Source organism: Corvus hawaiiensis, chromosome 7 (assembly GCF_020740725.1).
Source record: "Corvus hawaiiensis isolate bCorHaw1 chromosome 7, bCorHaw1.pri.cur, whole genome shotgun sequence".
In the NCBI taxonomy this organism is placed as follows: domain Eukaryota; kingdom Metazoa; phylum Chordata; class Aves; order Passeriformes; family Corvidae; genus Corvus; species Corvus hawaiiensis.
The window spans coordinates 34,051,760-34,072,156 of NC_063219.1; the positions used below are offsets into that span (position 1 = coordinate 34,051,760).

Below are 20,397 nucleotides of genomic sequence, written 5' to 3' on the forward strand. Positions count from 1 at the left end.
GTTAATGTTCTGTTCTTGCTCACACCACAAGGATAATTCCCTGGTCTCAGAATAGCAAGTTAATATCAAATCCCACCAACACAGATATCACCATCAGAAAATATTTCAAGTCACTGTTTTGATGCAGAACTGGTTACTTCACTGCTATGTAAAAAACTATTAACAGAAAGCATTGTTCTATTATTTTTCCAGATATATATCCATACATTAATGCCAAATTACATGGTAAGATACTACAGAAATTAGTATCATTAGCAATTAGTTCATCAGTGGCCCAAGAAGTAGAAGACAGCACCTTAGGTAAAGGAGCAGAGGGAGAAACTTCACCCTCCTGCTGATGAAATTTGAAAGATTTCCACTCTGCTCAGATGCTGATGATATGGCCCGGGCAGCTGCAGCTTCGCTGGGAACACAATCAATCAACAAAGACCCAAACAACAGGGAAGAACGACAATTTCTGCTTAGACACAAAGCAGTTAAGGGAGCAACCAGCAACCTGAAAATCTGTGTCACATTCAGGCACAGCTAGGGCAACTGGAAAGGTTTCTATTGAACAACATCCTCTTCCCCCAGTTATTTTTAATGTCAGTAACCCTTAGACATTATACCTCCCTGGCCATGACTTGCAGCAGTGGTGCTGCCCTCTGAGCCTTCCCATTTTTCACTGGTATTCTGAGTTTGCACAGAGATATTTCACCCGTCACACAACCCTCGCTGAATCAGTTTCCCACAGCGACACACACTGAAAGGCTCTGAAATTAAAATCCTTGCCATGTCATTTAAGAGACATTGAACCAAAAAATACCATCTCTTTTCCTCCCATGCTCCAACCTACATTCCAGGCAGAATTGCCAGGTACGAAAGTCCTTTAGGTGTGTGCATGGGGCTTTTACCCTGCCACCAGACATCCACAGCCCATGCCTTACCAGATACATCCTTCAAACTGTTGGTAGTACTTGAGTGCCTAAACAAGTGAGAACAGTCACAGGAAGAAGATTATCCATCAGTACCCTGATACTGTGTCAAATGTAAGCAGTATCCACTCTTAACTTCTACCTACTTGACACAGATTTAGCACATGAAACTGAATCCAAGGCAGTCTGTGACAAAAGGGATGTGTACAAATCATTCTTATAGGACACTGAAAATGTAATGCGATCTTCTCTCCAGGGATACCTTTCTGTAGGTCTGATTCCATATTTTTTCCTACTGCAAAAACATTAAAAATGAGGAAGTGCAATATGCCTGCAAATCATAAAAAATGTTCACAATCCAAATATGAGACATTTCTCCCCATGTCAGAAAGAGAGCCCTCTCCTGTAGACAGAACCTGTAATGATGAAAGAGTGAGATATAGATGACACGATTTTAAACTTTCATTTCTACTGATGGAATTATTAGAGCATTTGCCCACAATGAATTAGACTGAGACATCCAAGTTAATCTGATATACACTACCAGAAATTCATCAAAATGAATGTTTTAATTATGGTTGTAGACTCCCTTTTCGCTTCTCCTTCTCTGAGTCAGGGCTGTGTATTTCATCTTCTCACTAAACAGAAGTCAAACTGTAGCCAGTCTGCACTGTTTAGGTACAGACAAATTAAGATGCTGTCCCTTAGGTGACCATCACAGTAGGGTCTCCCCTCACCCTTCCTCTTCGGCTTCACTGGCACATGCCCCATGCTCACTCCCCAACCCAGTTCTGTCAAAATGTTTTGGTTGGGTTTAAGAACTGACTACTGAAAGTGTTTAAGCTAACCCAGATCATTCTGACAGAACCAGGCTGGTGAACCACACGTGCTGTAATGCTGGCAAAGCTGAGGAGGCAGTAAATTATGGAGACTGGAAAAGAGGGCAAGCAAAATGCAAAGAGAACATGAATCACCTGCAGTCAAACAATGCACCTGCCTGAGATTCAGTAACGTGCTAACTCGTGGGCTGTGCTACTCATCTTCACCCAGATTTTGATAAACTACTGAAAATAAGCTTCTGGAATTGCCCAGCTTCTTGCAAATTTCCATGAGAACACAGGACCCAGCAGGTCATCTGCACTGCTAACAGTGGGTAACACATGGAATTCCATTCTGGCTTTTTAATTTTCCAGCTCTGCCTCCATCTCCTGGTTGAAAGGAAGGAGTTTTGGTTTCTGTGTGGTGCTGTGTTGAGAATGGCACTCGGCAGGGTGAACCCCCGATGTGAAAGGCTGAACACACAACCAGACCAAATTTCATGAAGGCTGAAGACAAAGCCCCAAGTCAGGTTGTGCACACAACAACTGTACTGAAACCTCATTTTGTTTGAGCATATTGGAAAGAGTCTTGTGGAGTGGAACCACTGACAAATGGTTTTCCCAGTGAGCAGCTTGTTATGATGAGTAGAAGTTAATAGCCAGTACTGAAAGGAAGCAAGCAGGACAGGACAGAGCAGAGCTGAAAGGCCACTGGGGAGAGCTGCTCTACAGGCCAGGTAGGGGCTGCTTTCACAGCCAAAAGAACGCAGAGAGCAGAAGAAAAGCCCTTTGGGATGCTCCATGGTGAGTCAGTCTAAAAGCCAGCTCTTTCACCCAGCATGCTCCCCTCACCTGGTTCATCCCTGCTACACGTACATGGCTCTGGAGTTGGAGGCAAGAGCTGGAAGACATTAAAATATAATCCAAAAATACTTTTTTTCCACACTGAAAATAAAATACTGAAGCCATTGGAGAAGTAAACTGTGGAAACATTCATCTCATAAAGTTCTAGTACAGTCATTAAGCCCAGAGAGGCCTCCTCCCTCTAAATGAACTCCCACAGTCCTGTGTAGAAGCTTTAAGTGGTTATGCTGAGAGAGATTTGGGGTCGAGACTATAAAAACCCATAAGTAAACTCCAGAAGTAGACTAGACTCTGCCACATAAGTAAAAAGTACTGCTGGAAGACCAGGGCCAGTATGGGCATCCAGGCAGGAAATGCACCTGCTAGAGCTTCACAGAGTTCAGTGGGGCTGTTGAAAGGAGACACTGGCATTTCTCAGTCCCACTGGCAGGGCAAGGAATAAAGAGAACATTTAAAAGAACAGGAATCACCTTACCACTTCTGGAAGCACCCTCTTCGCAAGATCGTGGATGGCTTTGATCACAATACATATAGATGACAGGAGGAATATGACACCCAAGATAACACAAGCCCTGGGGAAAAAATAGAGAAAAATACAAAGAAATGTTAAGAATATATTTGAAGTTGCCAACTCTTCCAGGGTAACAGAGGATAGCAATATTAATAATAAAAAAAAGTCTTGAGGAGCTAAAGATAGAGGCTTAAATTAAAGAACAGAATTAAACATCCAGTTCTTCTCCCATTATTAAAACCTGGATTATGCATGAGAAGACAGGGAATACCAGATGATGTTCCTTTCTCTGTGATGTTTCAGAGAGAAAGACCTGCCACTTCTGTCCTGATGATTTATCACAGAGCCCTCTAGAGATCTGTCTCTGTTTGTTTGTTTGTTTGTTTTGCTAGGATCTCCCATTAGAAATAACCAAGGGAGCTTTATTCTCTTTACCAAACCAGGAGAGATGTTTGGTAAATGTGGTCAGTAGCATAACAGAACCTGAAACTACTGCTTCCTCCCCAGCCAGGCATGACATAATTTGGGAACTGGTCCACAAAAGTTGGTGGACTTGACTAAGGCCACTTGCTGAGCCAGTGATAGCTTGACATTAGGTACATAAACTTCCTGCCAGGATATGCTGACATTTAATCTGAAGGCAATTCTGAAAGACAAGCTTTTCTATCATCCCCAACAGGCTTAAACCAACACAGCCACAAATATGTGAGCTGGAAACTATGGATCACATTTCCTCGTGGCAATATGAACCACTGGATGCCTGTTGAATGCATCATCCCCTTCCCTTAGCACACATTTTATTCCCTGCACACTTCTGAGGAAGACAGGCAAACATTCCTTAAGGGGAATGCCCTGACCATTGGCTGGATTTTGTTCCCAGAGAAGTCAGAGAGTTTGGGGTTATCTCTGTAAACTTGCCAACCACCCAAGTCTAACAGCAAATATTTTGCATATTTGCCAGCAGATATGCAACAACTTCAGCAATCTTCTGTTTCTCTCATCCTCCAGCTCAGTTTTACTGTAGCAAAAGAATTCCCGTCCACCTACTTACCCAGAAATAACTAAAGAAGATAGAAGAAAAAGAAGATGATAACAACAGTGTCAAGGGTATTAATAGCAGACAGAAATGCAGTCTGAGGTTTAAATCAGCATTCAGTAGTCATATTTAGCAACCCTAGCTTCTCCTTTATATGCTGGCTTTTGGAATCCACAGCCATGCAAAATTCATGAGTATAGTACTTTAAGCAAAAAAATACATGGTTTTTGTCTTCTTAAGTGTATTGATTTATCTGCAAAACTGCTAGAACACAACACTGCACAGTGTCTTCTTTTAATCTCATTTGCTAGAAAGAAATAACTTCTAACTAGACTGCAAATCATGCAAAATTCAACTGCAAATGTAAAAAATAAGAAACATCCAAAAATTAATCTGAGTAACTGTAGTACATAATAAACAAGTTGTTATTGGTTGTTGTAAGCATGCTCTACTTTCACTGTACTAGACCACAAAAATGTTAATACAAGCCAGCTCACTTCCATCTGCTAACAATCACTGCTGTGTAACTAGAGAGTGTTTCCAACTGCACACGAAGGGTGTTAGTGCCAAGGTGGTTGGCAAATGCAATTTCATTAATAACATTCGATTAAATTAGATGAGACAACTCCCATTTCTAAACAGATTTAAATCAACTCAGAAGTACCCAAAAAAACTGGTGAAAGAGGAGTTACACAGAAGTGAGGGTTGACTGATAACATAGAGAAGGATTTAAAGACAGCCTTGATAGCCTTGTCCTAACCCTTGACTCACACCTGCAGCACCTTTTGAAGATAATTTCCTTATTTTACAGCCATTTCTACCTGATTTAGTGTCAGAGGTTCCCACTCAGTAGCTACTAAATAATTATAGTTATAATTGACCTATAAAAAAAATAATAATTGATTGCTACAGGTTTGACAGGTAATAGAAAAGCTTTAATGAAGAATGCATGAATCTGGAATCTCCTCCAGTCCCATGTAATATATTGCTTCTAAAAAGAAAGAGGAAGAGAGAAAATTTAGTCAAAACATTTTAAAACATAATGGAAAAGCTTTATTTGGTTTTCAGAAAGAATAAGCTTTCTGGAATCTTTCAGAATGCTGTACAGTTTGAAGAATAATAGACTAATTCAGAAAGGACAAGGTGAGGACATGTCTCTGATATTCAGGCAACAACCAACTTTTAACTCAACTACAGCTCCAACTTCCAAAGTCGGATGTTTTTCTTAGAGCAATGGCAAGAGTAATTAAAACTACAAGAGAATTTAATATTACATATTTAACAGTGAAACCACCCAGTCTTCTTTAGTTTGCTGTAGGTGTTGGTAGCTGATCATGATCCACCCAAGATACTCCTTTATATGTTTTTGATGCAACATTTGTATGTGAAAATCCAGAAGACAATACAAAGTGTAATTCATTGTATTAGAAATGATCTCATCAGTATTGTCAAATTTCCAGTATTATTTTGCCACAGATGAAAAACTGTTAAATTGGTTGTACTGAGGCCTCAGGCATTGAGAGTGAAATTATTTAGACTCTCAAAACCATCAAAGACTTTATACAGCTTTGGAGCTTCAGTCACTGCTAGTTCACTTCTAGTGGAATTCAGACACCTGCATAAACCCTAAAAACTAAAGCTTGATTCCGAGAGTGCTACATCCTGACAACTTTCAAAAGATATTCTCTTGAAAGCAGTGTTACAACCCACATACAATCCATTTATATTTATACAGCCCTATAAATACCCATTGTGTATTACAACAGCCCTGGATATTTGCACTTATGCCCATCAGAAGCAGACCAGTGTAACTGCATTACACAACACACAGCTGCCACCTCACCTCTTCCATCACCTATTCCCTGTATGGAGCTCTAGTAGACATAATTCTTCATTTTGATGACAAGTTCTCACAACTCATGAGGAAACCAGAGAAGGAAACCTATCACTGGAAGCACCCGATACTCTTTCTCTTAATCAAAAATTTGTTACTTGGCATAAGTCAGTGGCTTTTAAGCAGGTAGATATGAAAAGCACTGAGATTCAGGGGATTCCATCTCCACAAACTGTCAATTTTCAAGCTGTTATTAGTTAAGTTCCACTTTTTTCCTCATTTAATCACAAAATTAATTAGCTAAGGAGAATAAGTCCAAAGATCCAATTCATTTGCCTTTAGCAGGTGCAGGAGAACAGCCTCCTAGTTCATGGAAATAGCCTTAATTCTATCTTATAGTTTGCAATTATTTGTTATAATTTCCTACAGGTAGTGATAAGACTAAAATTCTGTAATATTGCCAACAGAGAATTAGAGATTAATCTCACTCAGATTTCTGTGGTGATTAATCTCCAACATAATAAAGTAATGTTACCTTTAGCATGGTTTTGCCACATTAAACACCCTTCACATGAGTTGACCCCTTTCAGATAAAGGGGCTGCTCCTCCAGGTAAACAGCAGTCACACTGATGTAAGACTGCAGGTTTAGATTTTCAACTACTTGTTTGGTAACATGTTATAAAAATAAACAGATAATAGTAATGAAATTACAAATATATGCTGAGTAACAAGCTCTGCTATAAACCACCTCAAAAGAGATCTGGGATAAGATACACAAAGGTGACTGGAAACAGAGTTTTTCTCATACCAACTGACTGCTATGAAATAGCCAATGCAAGAGCTTTCCCTTCTTAATTATCAACCCAATCTCTTTCTGGCAAATCTTTACAGCAACACAGTACCAACGAGGGTTTGCAATTAAGCCCTTGGTAATTACTCCTCTCAAGTCAATCTGCTCTTGTGCAGCAAAGGTGGTGCAACAGAATTAAGGATTCAGAAAAAATTAGTGATGCATATGAATACAATCTGCAAAGACGCGTTAACTTTCTCCTAGCAGCTCACAGAGTTGTTTTGAGGCAGTGGGGAGGGAAAAGGGTCTCATGCACTTGGTAGTTTGTTAAATCCTGGAAACTATTTTACCACCACACTTGAAGTTCATTAAAATAATCCCTGAAATGTGATGGCACCACATGTAATAAAACAAGTTTGTCAGTAGCAGTCTAATTACTTCCCAATTTTGTTAACATATGATACAACTAAAATGCAATATAAAAAACCTAACTTTCTTGCCAAATACTGCATTATTCTTCCACTAGTTTCATTCATTGCAGTATCCCAGATTAGTTGACCTTTTTTGATTATATGGGTTGTTTAGGGGGGGCAGGGGGAGCTCATTACTTTTACCAAAGTAAAGAGGCTCACAGAACAGAAGAGCCCAGGGTGGAAGGGACAGAAAGAACATCTGGTCTAACATTTCATGGGAAAGGGAGCCTAGATGAGATTCTCTAGCACCCTGTCCAACGGCATCTTGAAAACTTCCCACAATGAGGGCTCTGCCACCTCTCTGGGAAGCTTGTTCCAGTGATTGCTTGTTCTCACTGTAAAAACTTCCTTTCTGGTATCAAGATTACTTACCTTATTCATGGAAAACATTTTGATCATTTCAGCTGAGCCACAGAGATAAACATGACAAAAAGAACTGGAAAAAAATCATTGTGTGAATCACTAGCATTTGTATTAATATTCTTGAGATAGAAACTCTATTCTCACATTTGCAAAGGTGCCATCTAAACAAGATTCAGCTCCTCATCCAATTCTCTGGCAGACACAATGCTGTAAATAAAAGACAATACTTCTAATCTCTACATATACTCTGGTTACCCTACAAGAGCTGGTTTACTCTATTTTAAATCTACATTTCCTTGATTGCTAAGAATCTTACCATGTTATATTTTCCTAAGAGAAATGAGATTTCCACCATGGATTAATAGTGGAACAGTTACCCAGAGAGGCTGTGGAGTCTCCATCCTTGGAAGTTTTCAAGACCTGCCTGGGTGAAGTTCTGAGTAACCTACTCTGATCTCACAGCTCACTGTGCTCTGAGCAAGAGCCTGTGCCAGAGACCTCCTGAGGCCCTTCCGACCTGCATTATCCTGTGACCCTGTTAATTTTTATTCACAAAATCTTTAACTCTGCAGGCTCTGTCAAGATCTTTCAGCACTAATGACTCCTAATAGCCCACAGAAAAGGAAATGTTAAAATCTCTGCAGGCTGCTTTCACCACTGAAGTGGTGAAAAATATTACTTTGCAAGGAACTGTAACTTCACATTAAAATGAGCTGCAGGCCAATAAGAGCAATATGAGGTCTAAACCCAGGAGTAATGTGAGCTTCTTCAGCAAAGCTGAGAAAATCAGTTTTATGATGAATACCAAATTTAATCTCTGAGTAAACCCACCAATAAGACCTCTAGAGTTTAAGTAAGAAAATTCTAAAAGTAATATTTTAATAAAAACTGTAAAAGTGCTAAATCCTGTTTCCCTATGATTAGAAGGGATTTTAGTATTAGTGGCTGACAGAGTGAATATCATGTATGGAATCATTCAGGGGAAGTCACATGGTAAAACATGGAATTGCCCAGGAGGTTTTGCTGTCTGAAATTTAAAAAATATTTTTGAGCATAAAGTATTCATTCACTTTCTAATTCTGTATCTGTACATTTTTCTCAATTGTCTTCTATGTTTAACCACATGACTGGAACCCTTTACTATCTCTTTATCTTGCTGATACTCTTGTTTTCATTCTTTCTTCCCAAAACCAAATACAAATTATGTACTGTGACTGCTCCTTCATTAATAACTTGGAACTTGCAACAACCTGCACCACATTTCTTCTACATGAGAAGCTGTCAGCCTGTTTAAACAAAGACAGGCCTGCTTTTGTTGAACACTGGTGCTGTGGCAGCTCTTACAGCCTACTTACAGTAGCCAGGTGTAAAATGCCAGTTACAGCCAGCCCAGGATTAACCCTGTCCCTGCCCGGCTCCGTGGGGTCCCGTGTGCCCCCACAGACGCACGGGTGGGTTCAGTGTCAATACCAAAGAGTCCAGAAGGGCATTTGGGTGCATCCTGGCAGGAGCATTTATTGCTGCTACACTGTCGAAAGGTGCAGAGGCAAATACCGACGCGATCCCAAAACTCACAGTTTTATCTGGGGGTGGGGAAAAGGCAGGACCAGGGAATGGGGACCAATGGAGAAGCTCCGGGGGAATGACGAGGGGTAGAGGCTGACAGCCAACCGGGGAATCCAAACTGGGATAGATTAACATAACAGAACAATTCATCCTGGCAGAAGCCTTTCTGGGCACCCTAATGTAAAGTGGTTCTTGTGGTACTAGAGACTTGTCTTACAGAAAACTCTCTGTCCCTGGTGATGTATGTTCACTGGCCACCACACAGGATTTCTCAAGCATAGGCAAAATTGAATGTTGGAATCCAAAAGATGGGACTTTGGGAGGAAAAGGTTCAATTTTTGGTCACCAACAAATGATTTTCTGGTGGCAAACCAGTGGGATTTGGCTGATGGAGATGAAGAGAGGCATGGTAGGGAAAATGCAACAGGACTCAGAACTAGATTAGTGGGCATAGGACATGGAGAGGGGAAAAGTGAGAGGATGTTCCAGAGAACAGGCTGAAAGTGCTCTGGTTTTCAGTTGTTTAGGGTGCCAAGGGGTGGCTGGGGATGTTACAGGTGTGGGCCTTTGCTTTCTCTTCCCTTCATCTCAACTGCAATCCATGTTCTTCCAAAACCTACAGCTCTTCTCCTCCTTGCAGCTCCACAGCAGCCTCGGTTTGCTTTCCACACACCCTAATCTGCTGTTACACAAGTGAGGAATAGGAGGAATTGAGCAAGGACCACTCCTGCCATGAAAGAAGGGTGTGTAAAGAAGCAGAGGGAAGCCCTAAGCAGCTGTGCTCGAGATGTCTGCCAGCACAGGAACACCACCCCTGCACACAGCCCAGACACAGCTGACAGCTGACAGCTTCATCTCTATTTTGGGTACTGTACCTCTGTGGCAGGAAGGGCCTGTCCAGTACACAGCACACTGTGCCACAGGTCTGCTGCTCTTCACTTTAAATAGAGGCATCAAAATTACAATGCAGCTGTTCACTAACATTTGTTGCCATTCTGCAATATTGCTGAGACCATGGTAGTCACACTTTTCATCAGGGTGACATCCAAAACTCTGAAGACTGTAACATCTGCCTCTTAAACTCATTAAAAGACTTTCTCTAAGAAGAACTAGCCACTGTGACATATTATGGTGATACACAGGCAAAAGATGCAATGTCAGCCTCAGGCTTGAGATCCCTGCTTATTTGTCATGCTCTGCTGCTAATCTAAAGCTTCCTTGTGTCCAATTAGGCAACTATATTAGCTGTTGGTGTAGCTTATTTCTTACCAGGTATAGTTCCTGAAGAGGTTTTGGACACCAAACTGTACAGAATCACAGCTGTTCAGAGTATTTACACCTGCCTGGTGCTGGGTGAGGAGGGATAGAGTCAATTTAAGACGCACTTTAAAAGGAACGAAGTGGGCTTGCTGTTCATCACACATGTTCCATAATCCACCCCCAACTGCCAGGATCCAGATCCGCATCATTACAGCTACTCCTGTTTTCTCACCATAAAAAAACATAAGCCCAAACTAGGTTACAGAATAAAGAGAATTCAAGTAATAGTCGAAATCACCACTGAAAGTCAATTTTTCAATTATTATGTTAGAAAAGTGTGTTGTGATATCACATGGTCTAACTTCTTAAAAGACATGGAGGGGAAATGCTCTTTATGACTGAGACTCAGATCAGCTCTGCTACAGAACCATTTCATGCTGAAAGTGTTACAGGTTTTCTAAAAGTTTTATTATCCCTAAGGATTTCAACTAGTTGCTGCAGAACAGGGTATTTACATACTTTAATATCATGCAGCTGAACTGGGGTGACAGTTCCATAAATAATTTGATACTCCAGGTACAGAATATCTGCCAGAAAAAGCTAGCAGACATTTCTACAACTGGGGGAGTTTGAAAACTCTCAAGACCTATTTTCTAGTCCCTAGGTCTGCACAGACTGTGCAGCTGCACTTGGAGTACACCTGCCTTACAACCACCCTCCTGGCTTCAGCACTGCTCCTCCACTTGCAGCAGATGATCAGAGACTCTGCCATTCCTCTGAACCTGGAAATTAAAGCCTTTTGAGAACTTCTGTAATATTAATTTTTATGGTGATCCTCAAATTCCAGCAGAGAAAACATCATATCCCTGATTTTACATACATAGGCCTATGTGTAAATACTAGGCAATACACACAAATATTGCTTAATCAACTACCAGTCAAGTAAAAGGAAAGGCTTTCATAGATTTCAGATCTAGTTCCAGTAAAATCATTGCCAAGTCCACAGATGCCACAGTTTTTGAAACAGATTTTAGAATATATAAATATATACATTTTCTATTTCATATTTAATATAACTTGTGTGTGCAATGATTTTTCATATGTGCATGCATAACTGTAGGCATACATGCATTTCTGCCTGGGTAAGAGCAAAGTTTGTGATTGATTTACTTTTGTTTGAATATGGGATAATGAATTTATGGAGAAATTATAATGTTTATTAAATCAGCCTAATGAAGCACCTCTGAAATCTGAATCTAGCACTGTATCTGCATGTAGAATTCTGGCCAAATATTTCAGAAGAAAGAATGGTTTAGAAATTTTTGGTGTGGTTAAGAAGAAACGATACTTCTCCTCCTATAAATCAGACATCCAAGCACAGGTGAGCATTCCCTTTGAAAACCCTTCACTGTGCTGCATTCTGTGGGAGAGACATGCAAGTGTGGTGTGAGGCTGAACTCCTGGTAGATGAGAACCACACGTGAGCTGCAGAGGTAGGTTCTGAGCTGTTTGCAGCTCCATGCATTTGACATTTTTCCAGATCACTTAGGTATTCCATTCACTCATCACAAAAGAGCTTTGCCTCCAGCCACAGAGGTTTGCCCTGAACTGTGGGTAGGTGTGGATTTTGCCATCTGTGCTTCGAGTCTCTTTCGTATGTATGGTACAGATAAAATTATCCACATTTTTTTCAATGTGACTGATATGTTGGGTCTGAACCCAGAGGATTATTTTCATTCAACACTGCCTAAATAGACAGTGCTCATTTTGCTGGGTTAACCAGTACAGCAAAGCCAATCCCCACATGAAAATTTAAATACAATAGAAATACTGAAAATTTGGGTGGTTTTATTTAATTCTATGAAGGAAGAGAGAATGTGCTCAGAAACCATACAGATCAAAATGCTTTCTTTTTGAATCAGAGGAAGAGACAAGAGCCAGACCTAACTTTGCAGCATGACAGTTGTAAAAGGTGGCTTCTAACTCTTTCAAGCTTTGAGTGCAAAAGTAGGATACGTCACAATCCATATTCCCCATATGCCTCATTGTAATGCACATATATTCAGTATAACTTCTGCCAGGCTCCCCATGACCAAATGCCAGGGCTAATATTCCCAAGTGGTGTCACCTGAACAGGAGCAAGAGAGAAAAAAGGGTTACAATTACTTTGGAAGGAGAGGCTCACTCTGTCTTAGGGTCTCACATGCCATCTTTTAATGTGATTTCTCATGTCATGTCTGATGAGGACCAGTTAAATATCTTTCTTAGAGATTTAGCTGAAGCTAAATTAGAAATTCTTGGATTAAGCTCTTACAATTGTGTTCTTCAGAATGTCAAAACTGGTGAGAACACCGGTTCGTCCTCCCCATAATTTAGGAACCTATAAGGAAGCAAATCCCCAAGACAAGCATTTTTCACGTGGTCAATGGGTTCAGCATCCTGAAGGTACCAAATCCACGGCCACAACTGAGGTGCAGATATGAAAGTCAAGTTACAGGCATGTAGCAAAGCATTTAGGTAACGTCTAAATGCAAAATGACTCTTTTCTTCTGGCAAAAAGATTTCTCAGAAACAGGTGAAGGCATGACAAATATCTGCACCCATGTCTGCCACATTGTAGACTCTATCAAATTCCTGAAATTTTAATATTACTGCCCATGTTTCAGACAACAGTTTCACCAATATATGAAAAAAAGGACATATCTGCATCCATTCTGTATTATGTCATGGCAACATAGAGCACCACAAAATTTTAAAATGATTAGTTGATGATACAATTTAATTTTCTTATTACATAATTAAGGAATGAATAGCCAGAGTCTGAAATAGGTAATTAAAAAACACAAACAAACAAACAAACAAAACCACAACATCAAAACAGTGAAAGAAATGTAAGAAATGTGTGGTTTCTGCTCTTGTCATAATCCAGGATGTTCATTATGAGTCAGGTTTCCTATTTACTCTGGCACTGGGTTAAGAAAGATGTTGACAGACTGGTTCCTGGGAAACACAGAATTTAACTTGATACCATCAACAAAATAATATATAACAAACACCAGCTGCAACTGTCAAGAATCACTGTTTTAAATATGGTGTACAGAGTTAATTTTGGCAATAAAGAACCCAGTAGCCAAAAAATCCCAGAAGTCATGGATCACACAGGCATAGGCAATTACTCAGTCCTGTACTTCATTGTACAGAAAAGCAAGATCTTTCCAACCAACTGTACTGAAAAAGCTCTGTTTTTCTAAAGCTTTCCCACAGGCTGTGTACATGCAGTTTGTTATTCTGTTTTTCCGATCCTTCCTTTTTGGGTGGTATTTCTCACTTTCTCCTCAGACAGAGCTCTTGCACTCCAACCCAAGTCCTTCATTCCTGAATTTAACAGAAGCTAAGAGCTGCCCCTTGGCTGTATAGTCAGTGACAAGTTCAGTATCTCATGAGATATTTTTCCAGTCTTCTATTAGGAAATTACTACTACAGCTATTTACTGAGTTTATTTAAGCATGTGAACCACCACTGTTGCCAAACCAGTTTCAATAAATTTCTTCCTTCAACAGATTTAGATATGCTTCCCCAACCCAACAAGCTACTAAGCTGCTAAAGATTTACTAAAGGACAGAATATTCAAGATATTTGTAAACTGGTTATGGAGAGGAGCCAGGGGGATCACTGACATTTCTTTTTGCATCTTTTTGCCTCAGTGAATGTTCAAATCACAAAACAGAAGATTGGGTTCAGCCCTGCCAATCTGCTCTAATGGCCTGTGCTTTGAGCAGGGGGTTGGACTGATGACCTGCAGGGGTGTCTGCCACCTCCAGCCTTTCTGCAGCACAGCACTGCACAAAACTCTCACCACCAAGCTGCACCTGGCCCAAAGCACACAGGCAGTGGGCCTGCTATATTTAACCATCTCAGGTTTATCAGCTGCATCAGAGTACATTTCTTCCTCTCAGTTTTTCCTCTTAGGAAGAAAAAATAAGGTATTGCAAAAATTTTATTTCAGTTTTTTCTTCTTTAGTGGAGATTCAAAATTATTGCTCCAGTTATTTCAGCACTCTTGTATTTCCTTAGTTCCTTGATCATTGCTTTTTTGATGACTTGTTCAGCACCTCTACATTTCCTGCATGTTAATTTACAACCTAGGAGATCACACTGAGGAAATCAAGTACTCATGAACTATGCATGTACTCTGACTCTCTTCCCGCATATCTGTAGTCCTTCCCAATTCTTGCATTGCCTTGAGACTTACAATTCTTTCAAGGACTCTTCTAAAAAACATCAAATATTCATCCCACTCCCACATACTCTTTCATTAATGAGCCAGAGTTAAGCAGTATCTCAGGGCCCACAATCTTGCAGTAGTTTAATTCCTGATCTTGGTGAATGGTTTAGCCACAACTTTTATTTCGTGTGGGCACCAATGATACAGCCAGGAGCAGTCTGAGCAGCATCAGGAAGGGTGACAGAGCCCTAGAAGTGACAGTAAAGGACTCTGGAGCATAAGCAGTTTTTTCATCAATCCTCCCAGTCAAAGCAAAGAGATTGAAATGGCTGAATCTGGAGAATAAACAAATGGTTACAGGACTGGTGCCACTGCCAGGGGTTCAGCCTCTTCTGAGCTGTGTGTTGTGGATGACACCCTGGAGGGAAGGAATGAACTGAAGGGATGAACACTGAAAAAGTACCTTCTCATCTCACCCCAGTAAACAAGAGAAATCAAATGATCTAATAAAAATGAAAGGCACTGAACGGAGTTAAACTCAGCAGGACACATTTGCATGATGGTTTCAGCACTCCAATTCCCCTGAAGTCAAATGGAGATGCATTGGTTCCTCTTAGCAGAACTTGGCACAGCAAGCACTTCTGTACTCTTAGGAGTGCCAGCCCATAAAGTGCTGCAGCTCCAACTGCCATATGGCTACATCTGAAGTAAGACTACGCATTTCTTTTACATCTTAGCATTTTATTCTCAGTATTTAATTCATAGCACATCATGAGTCAGGCTGTATTCTCTGTGCCTTTTCCTGGAGGTGTGTTTTTCAGTCTATCTTTAGGTTCTCTCTCAATGATGTCCAAGAGTTAGGACTGAATCTAACGCTGCCTTTCCATGAGAGGCTTTACACTGATTTTAATAGACTTTGGACCAAATTCTTGCTGTCAAGTTTATGAAACAGGAAGTTTTATAAATTTGCAAAACATAATTAATTGGCAATTCCACTTGGCTTTTGCCAAGGAGCTAAGGATTTTTTCAGGTATGTTAGGATACACAGACAAATGTAATATTTAAATCAATAAAAGACAGACCTATAAATAAAGAACTAAACTGAAGCCACTCTGGCACACCTTATTCTGGTAAATAGGCCCCTGCACTGAGGCAGAATATGGCCAAGCACACTGAAACAGGAATAACACACAGCACAACCTAAGCACCCACACAAATCTGCACCAGACTGTCCAGGAGTCTGAGGGAGGAGGCACACGGAAAACAGGGATTGTGACAGACCAGGTGTAGCTATAAGCAGATATGATACAAAGATTATTCATAAGCTGAGCAAGCAGCCAGCAGGCGTCATTGCAACATTTCCCCAGCGTTGAGGAGGAAAAATAATTACATGCAGTCTTTCAAGCAAGAGATTGATTAAACACAACAGGAAATTAGAAATGTGCCTCCCTCAAAAATCTGACACAGTAGGAATTGCCTTAAGCAGCACAACCATTTCACCATCTCTTTGCTGTCAGTACTGGGGTGATTCTCCTGTCAGCTCTGGAAACAGAGGGATAACCAGGCTGACTATCTGGTGATTCATATTCCCAGCATATGGGAACATTCTTTCACTTGATACTGAACTCATCGTGTAACCTTAGCTTTCTTCAACTAATGGGCATGGCAAGTAATTCACTGACTTAATTTAGCCTTATGTAAAGCAGAGGGATTATATGAAAGCAAACTAAAAATGAGCATAAAAACCAGGAAAATATGTTTACTCTTTTCACTTTACTGGCTTAGCCACAGGGATATGTTGATTCTTCTTTTGTATTGGGATTTATTTTCTCTTTTAAATACTTTACAGGGTTCACTTGAAAAAGCCCAACAGAAGGAGATTTCAAGAATATGTTAATTGAATGTTGACAGGAATCTCTGTGGACACCCACAAAAGCAAGATACTAAAGAAATGTCTGTTAAAATCTCCAAATCTGTGCATGAAGACTAATTTTAATCACATATTTCTGAATTCATTTTTATGAATCAATGCCACATCAGTCTTTTATGGCCTTTTATTCCAAACTGTTCTGTATGGAGCCCTGCCAGAAAGGAACTCACAGCCCTGGCAAGCTGTTGCATGAGCCTGAGTTAATGCATGTAAAAATACTGCTTACTTTTTCTTAGCTTTTAGAAATAGATTGTGAAGACAAGATTGAGACCCTCCAGTGTGGCTTTTTGTCACAACTTTTTTGCTGGTTTTCTGTGTTTTTTTTTTTTATCCTACCAGTTATGCAATATTCAGTTTCATCAAGCTGCTCTTTATTAAAGGGACATCATCAGAGGTCTTTCAGAACAAAACCTACCTTATCCCCCTTTATTGTAAAATTGCAGCCCATTCCAGGGGACAGTTGAACGATTTTCCAGCCAGACGGGATGCTGCCAGCAGTGGCCAGCAGTACAGAGAAGAACTGAAAACAGGCAAATGTACTGTACATCTCCACCTAGATGCACCCAAAATTTGTGTAGGAGGTTAAAATCTTCTTTATGCGCTAGTTGGAAAAATTCTTGAGTCAATGTCCTCCTGATCTTCTCAGCTACCACATGAATCACCCATAGAAATGCTGCACAATGATGCAGAACACAATTCCCACTGTGATCAATACTACACTGCATATGAAAAAACTTTTTTTTTCCCATAGGATATATACAGCAAGCATTAAATATGAAAAAAGAAATTGCTTGCAAAGTAAGCACAAAGAAGGCATGCAAGCACTGCTATACTCTTACTTATAAAAAAAAGTAAAATGTATTCATGTTCAGACTTGCTAAGGGAAGTACAAATATAATACCAGCATTAATTTCAAAAAACATACTCTGGTAAGAATAATGCAGTAAGATGCAAAATGAAAGATTTACAAATCTGTTTCAGGTTGCAAATGCACTTCATTTGATACAGGTGCTGCAAGGGAAAACAAATTGCAAAGGCCTAACCATTGCTATGTTGGCTAAAAAGAAACTGAAAGTCACAATCACAGGGAGGTTTGCCTAAGGAGAGGTTGCGTGTTTGGGAGCAAACAGTAAGCTGGCAGAAGGAAAGAATACTTGCTGACACAACAAAATGGTTTTTGTCAAAGCTCTGGAATCTGTAGCCTCACAGCTGGACAACCAAAGCTCTGCAGGCCCCTACCACAGGCAGAAGTAATTAGGTGTACTCACATGTACTCCCTGTGTGCAGAGTGCACAGCGGCTGCGTTGCTGTAACGCCACAAAACTATCGCTGATGACAAAACATCCAGGGTGGCATCAAACTGAAAGAGATACAGAGTCAGTTGTTGTGTGGGCCATTAAGTGTGCCCTGCACTAAGAGCAATGCATTTACCGTCCTGCTGCACAGGCGCAGAGCAGCTCCAAATAAATCACTTTAATGAAAGAAGGCTTTACGTTTATTGAATTGATCTTCACATTTTTGCCGTGGTTTATTGCACAATGATACACTTCAGAGCTCAGAAAGTCAATCAAGGGATTAAAAAATTTTGAATTTTTAATCTATCACCTGCGAAGAAGTTAAGAAAACACAAACATCACAATCTGCCAGTGTAGCACTCCAAGAGTTACAATACTAATATGATTCTAATGCAAAGACTGTAAAGAAGTAAGTGTAGAAAAATGCCTGTCAAGCATTCCTTTTTCCTGCAGTCACTAATTTCCTGCAATAGCTTTTGTTTCCAACCAAGAAAATATTAACTTTTTCTCCAAAATCCCATCCAGATTTCATCCTATATGAATGTATTGTTTTGTATCATCAGCAAAATTGCCATGTTTGTATTCCCAATTAATGCAGACGTGGTGTCAGGAACACTGAACACCAGGCTTGTCCCACTGTAAGAACTTCCACTCTTGTGTCAAACTTCCTACAGAGTCAATCTAACCTTCAAACTTGAAAGCTAAAGATAAATTATTTGATATGAGTCACTGCTTGTCGTTAGGAATTTTTTGCTCTGCCACTAATCCAGAAAGTCATGGCAAGGACTAAAGAGGAAAGCTGTCATTCCAAAGTCAATAGCAGCTTTACCATCTACTTCAACGGGAAGAGAGTCCCACAAAGTTCAGAAAGGAATTTCAGAATTTAGCCCAAGTTCAACAACAAAACTGATTTTTAATTGAGAGATTTTGTATAAGAAAACAGTATCTGGTGGGTAATATCTATCAACAATGAGGTATAAGCATGGATATTAACTCCAGGGTAGGACTTAACAGGCAGAAATTGAAAAAGTATAATTATAGTATCTTTGCCATCCTTTCCAATGCTTGACTTTAACAATATTTTTTCTAATCCATTATTGACTTCGCACAACTTTCCATGAATTTACCATAAGAAAAAACACAGTATTTCATGCTCAGAAAAATCCCATGGAAAAGAAAAAAATGGTAGAGAATATTTCAATTGTATCTCTACTTACAGCAAATCCAAAGGATGATGCACTGTATCTCATTACGGAGACAGCTGAAGGAAAGAAAATATTATTTAGAATCACTTTTTATTTTCTTTGCATTTTTTTCTTCTTCTCTTGTTCAAGAGCTACAAAACCAGTTTTAACACATGGATTTACCTTCACCCAATTCCCACTAGAACAACCTGACCAAAAATGTAGACACTTAAAAAATGTCTATATAAAGACCTTGTGCTGCAGGATATGGTTAGGCCACTCCAGAGATTTCTTCCAAAACTCTAATGGGGGAGATCAAGTAGCATTCACAAAGTCTGTTTATGAAACAAGCTGTGTTTTAGATGCAGATTTGAGCAAAAACATTTTGAAATCACAGTATCAAACTCTCAGAAAACTTGACACATCTCAAAGTGCTCCTGGCTCCAGCCAGGAGTTTCAGGCCACCTGATCTGGATGACAGAAAATTACACAAGCCCATTGAGACTTCCTGAGTGCCATCTTTTTGACAAAAAGCCCAAGGGTAACTCATGCAGCCCCAAGAAATGCTTCAGATCCCATCATTTCTGTGGCTCCCAATGGAAAAATATCAGTAGGAAACTGATATTTTTGACCAGCTCTGGTTTTTACCTCATAGTACCTTCTAAAAGCTGAACAAGACTAAAAATGAGTTAATACCTAGAAAAAACCACCAATTTTATAATTTTACTCCTCACATCCTAATTTCATCACCTCAGTTTCCAATTCTAGGAAAGCCTGTGCCAGAACAAATACTTCAGTAGCCCAGAGGAATACCAGGGAAGAAGCAGGTAGCCATGGAGGAGGGGTCCCCTGGAGATGGGACTTCATCAAACTGCAGCTCCCAGGCTGACAGCAACCCCAGCCAAGCTCTCAGGCACTGAGCAGCTCCACCCTTCTTGCTGTGTTTTGTAGAAGGACCATCTGAAGGACCACCTGTGCTCCCTGAATAAACCCACAGAACTCTAGCTCCAGTATTAAGAGGGTTTGAAATAAAGCCTAAGAGATTGATTTGACTACTCTTTTTATGAACTGATATCAGCTAACTTAATAAGAAGGACACATTTTTGCACAAAAAAAACCCTAAATAAACCAAACAATACAGACTCATCAATGACTTTGACAATCTTAGGCTGATGAACACAATATCTAATTCTCAGTGTTCCTTAGAGCAACTTGGCAGAACAGACACTATGATTTGACTGTTCTTTTCAGTAACAGCAAGCTGCAGGTCTGTGGCACTTATCTGGATAAACAGGAACTAAATTCTTGGAAAAAATAACCCTTTTGTTAGGGA

The 20,397-nt window shown here is 40.0% G+C and overlaps 1 protein-coding gene across 1 annotated transcript in view; it reads right to left on the reverse strand.

Moving 5' to 3' along the window:
• Positions 1-20,397, reverse strand: part of TMEM163 (transmembrane protein 163) — a 90,104-nt gene that overhangs the window by 16,268 nt on the left and 53,439 nt on the right. The window contains exons 3-5 of the mRNA XM_048309680.1: positions 19,098-19,141; positions 17,854-17,945; positions 3,072-3,168 (exon numbers count right to left, since the gene is read on the reverse strand). Coding sequence (XP_048165637.1) covers positions 3,072-3,168; positions 17,854-17,945; positions 19,098-19,141 — 233 coding nt within the window. The remainder of the gene's footprint in view (positions 1-3,071; positions 3,169-17,853; positions 17,946-19,097; positions 19,142-20,397) is intronic.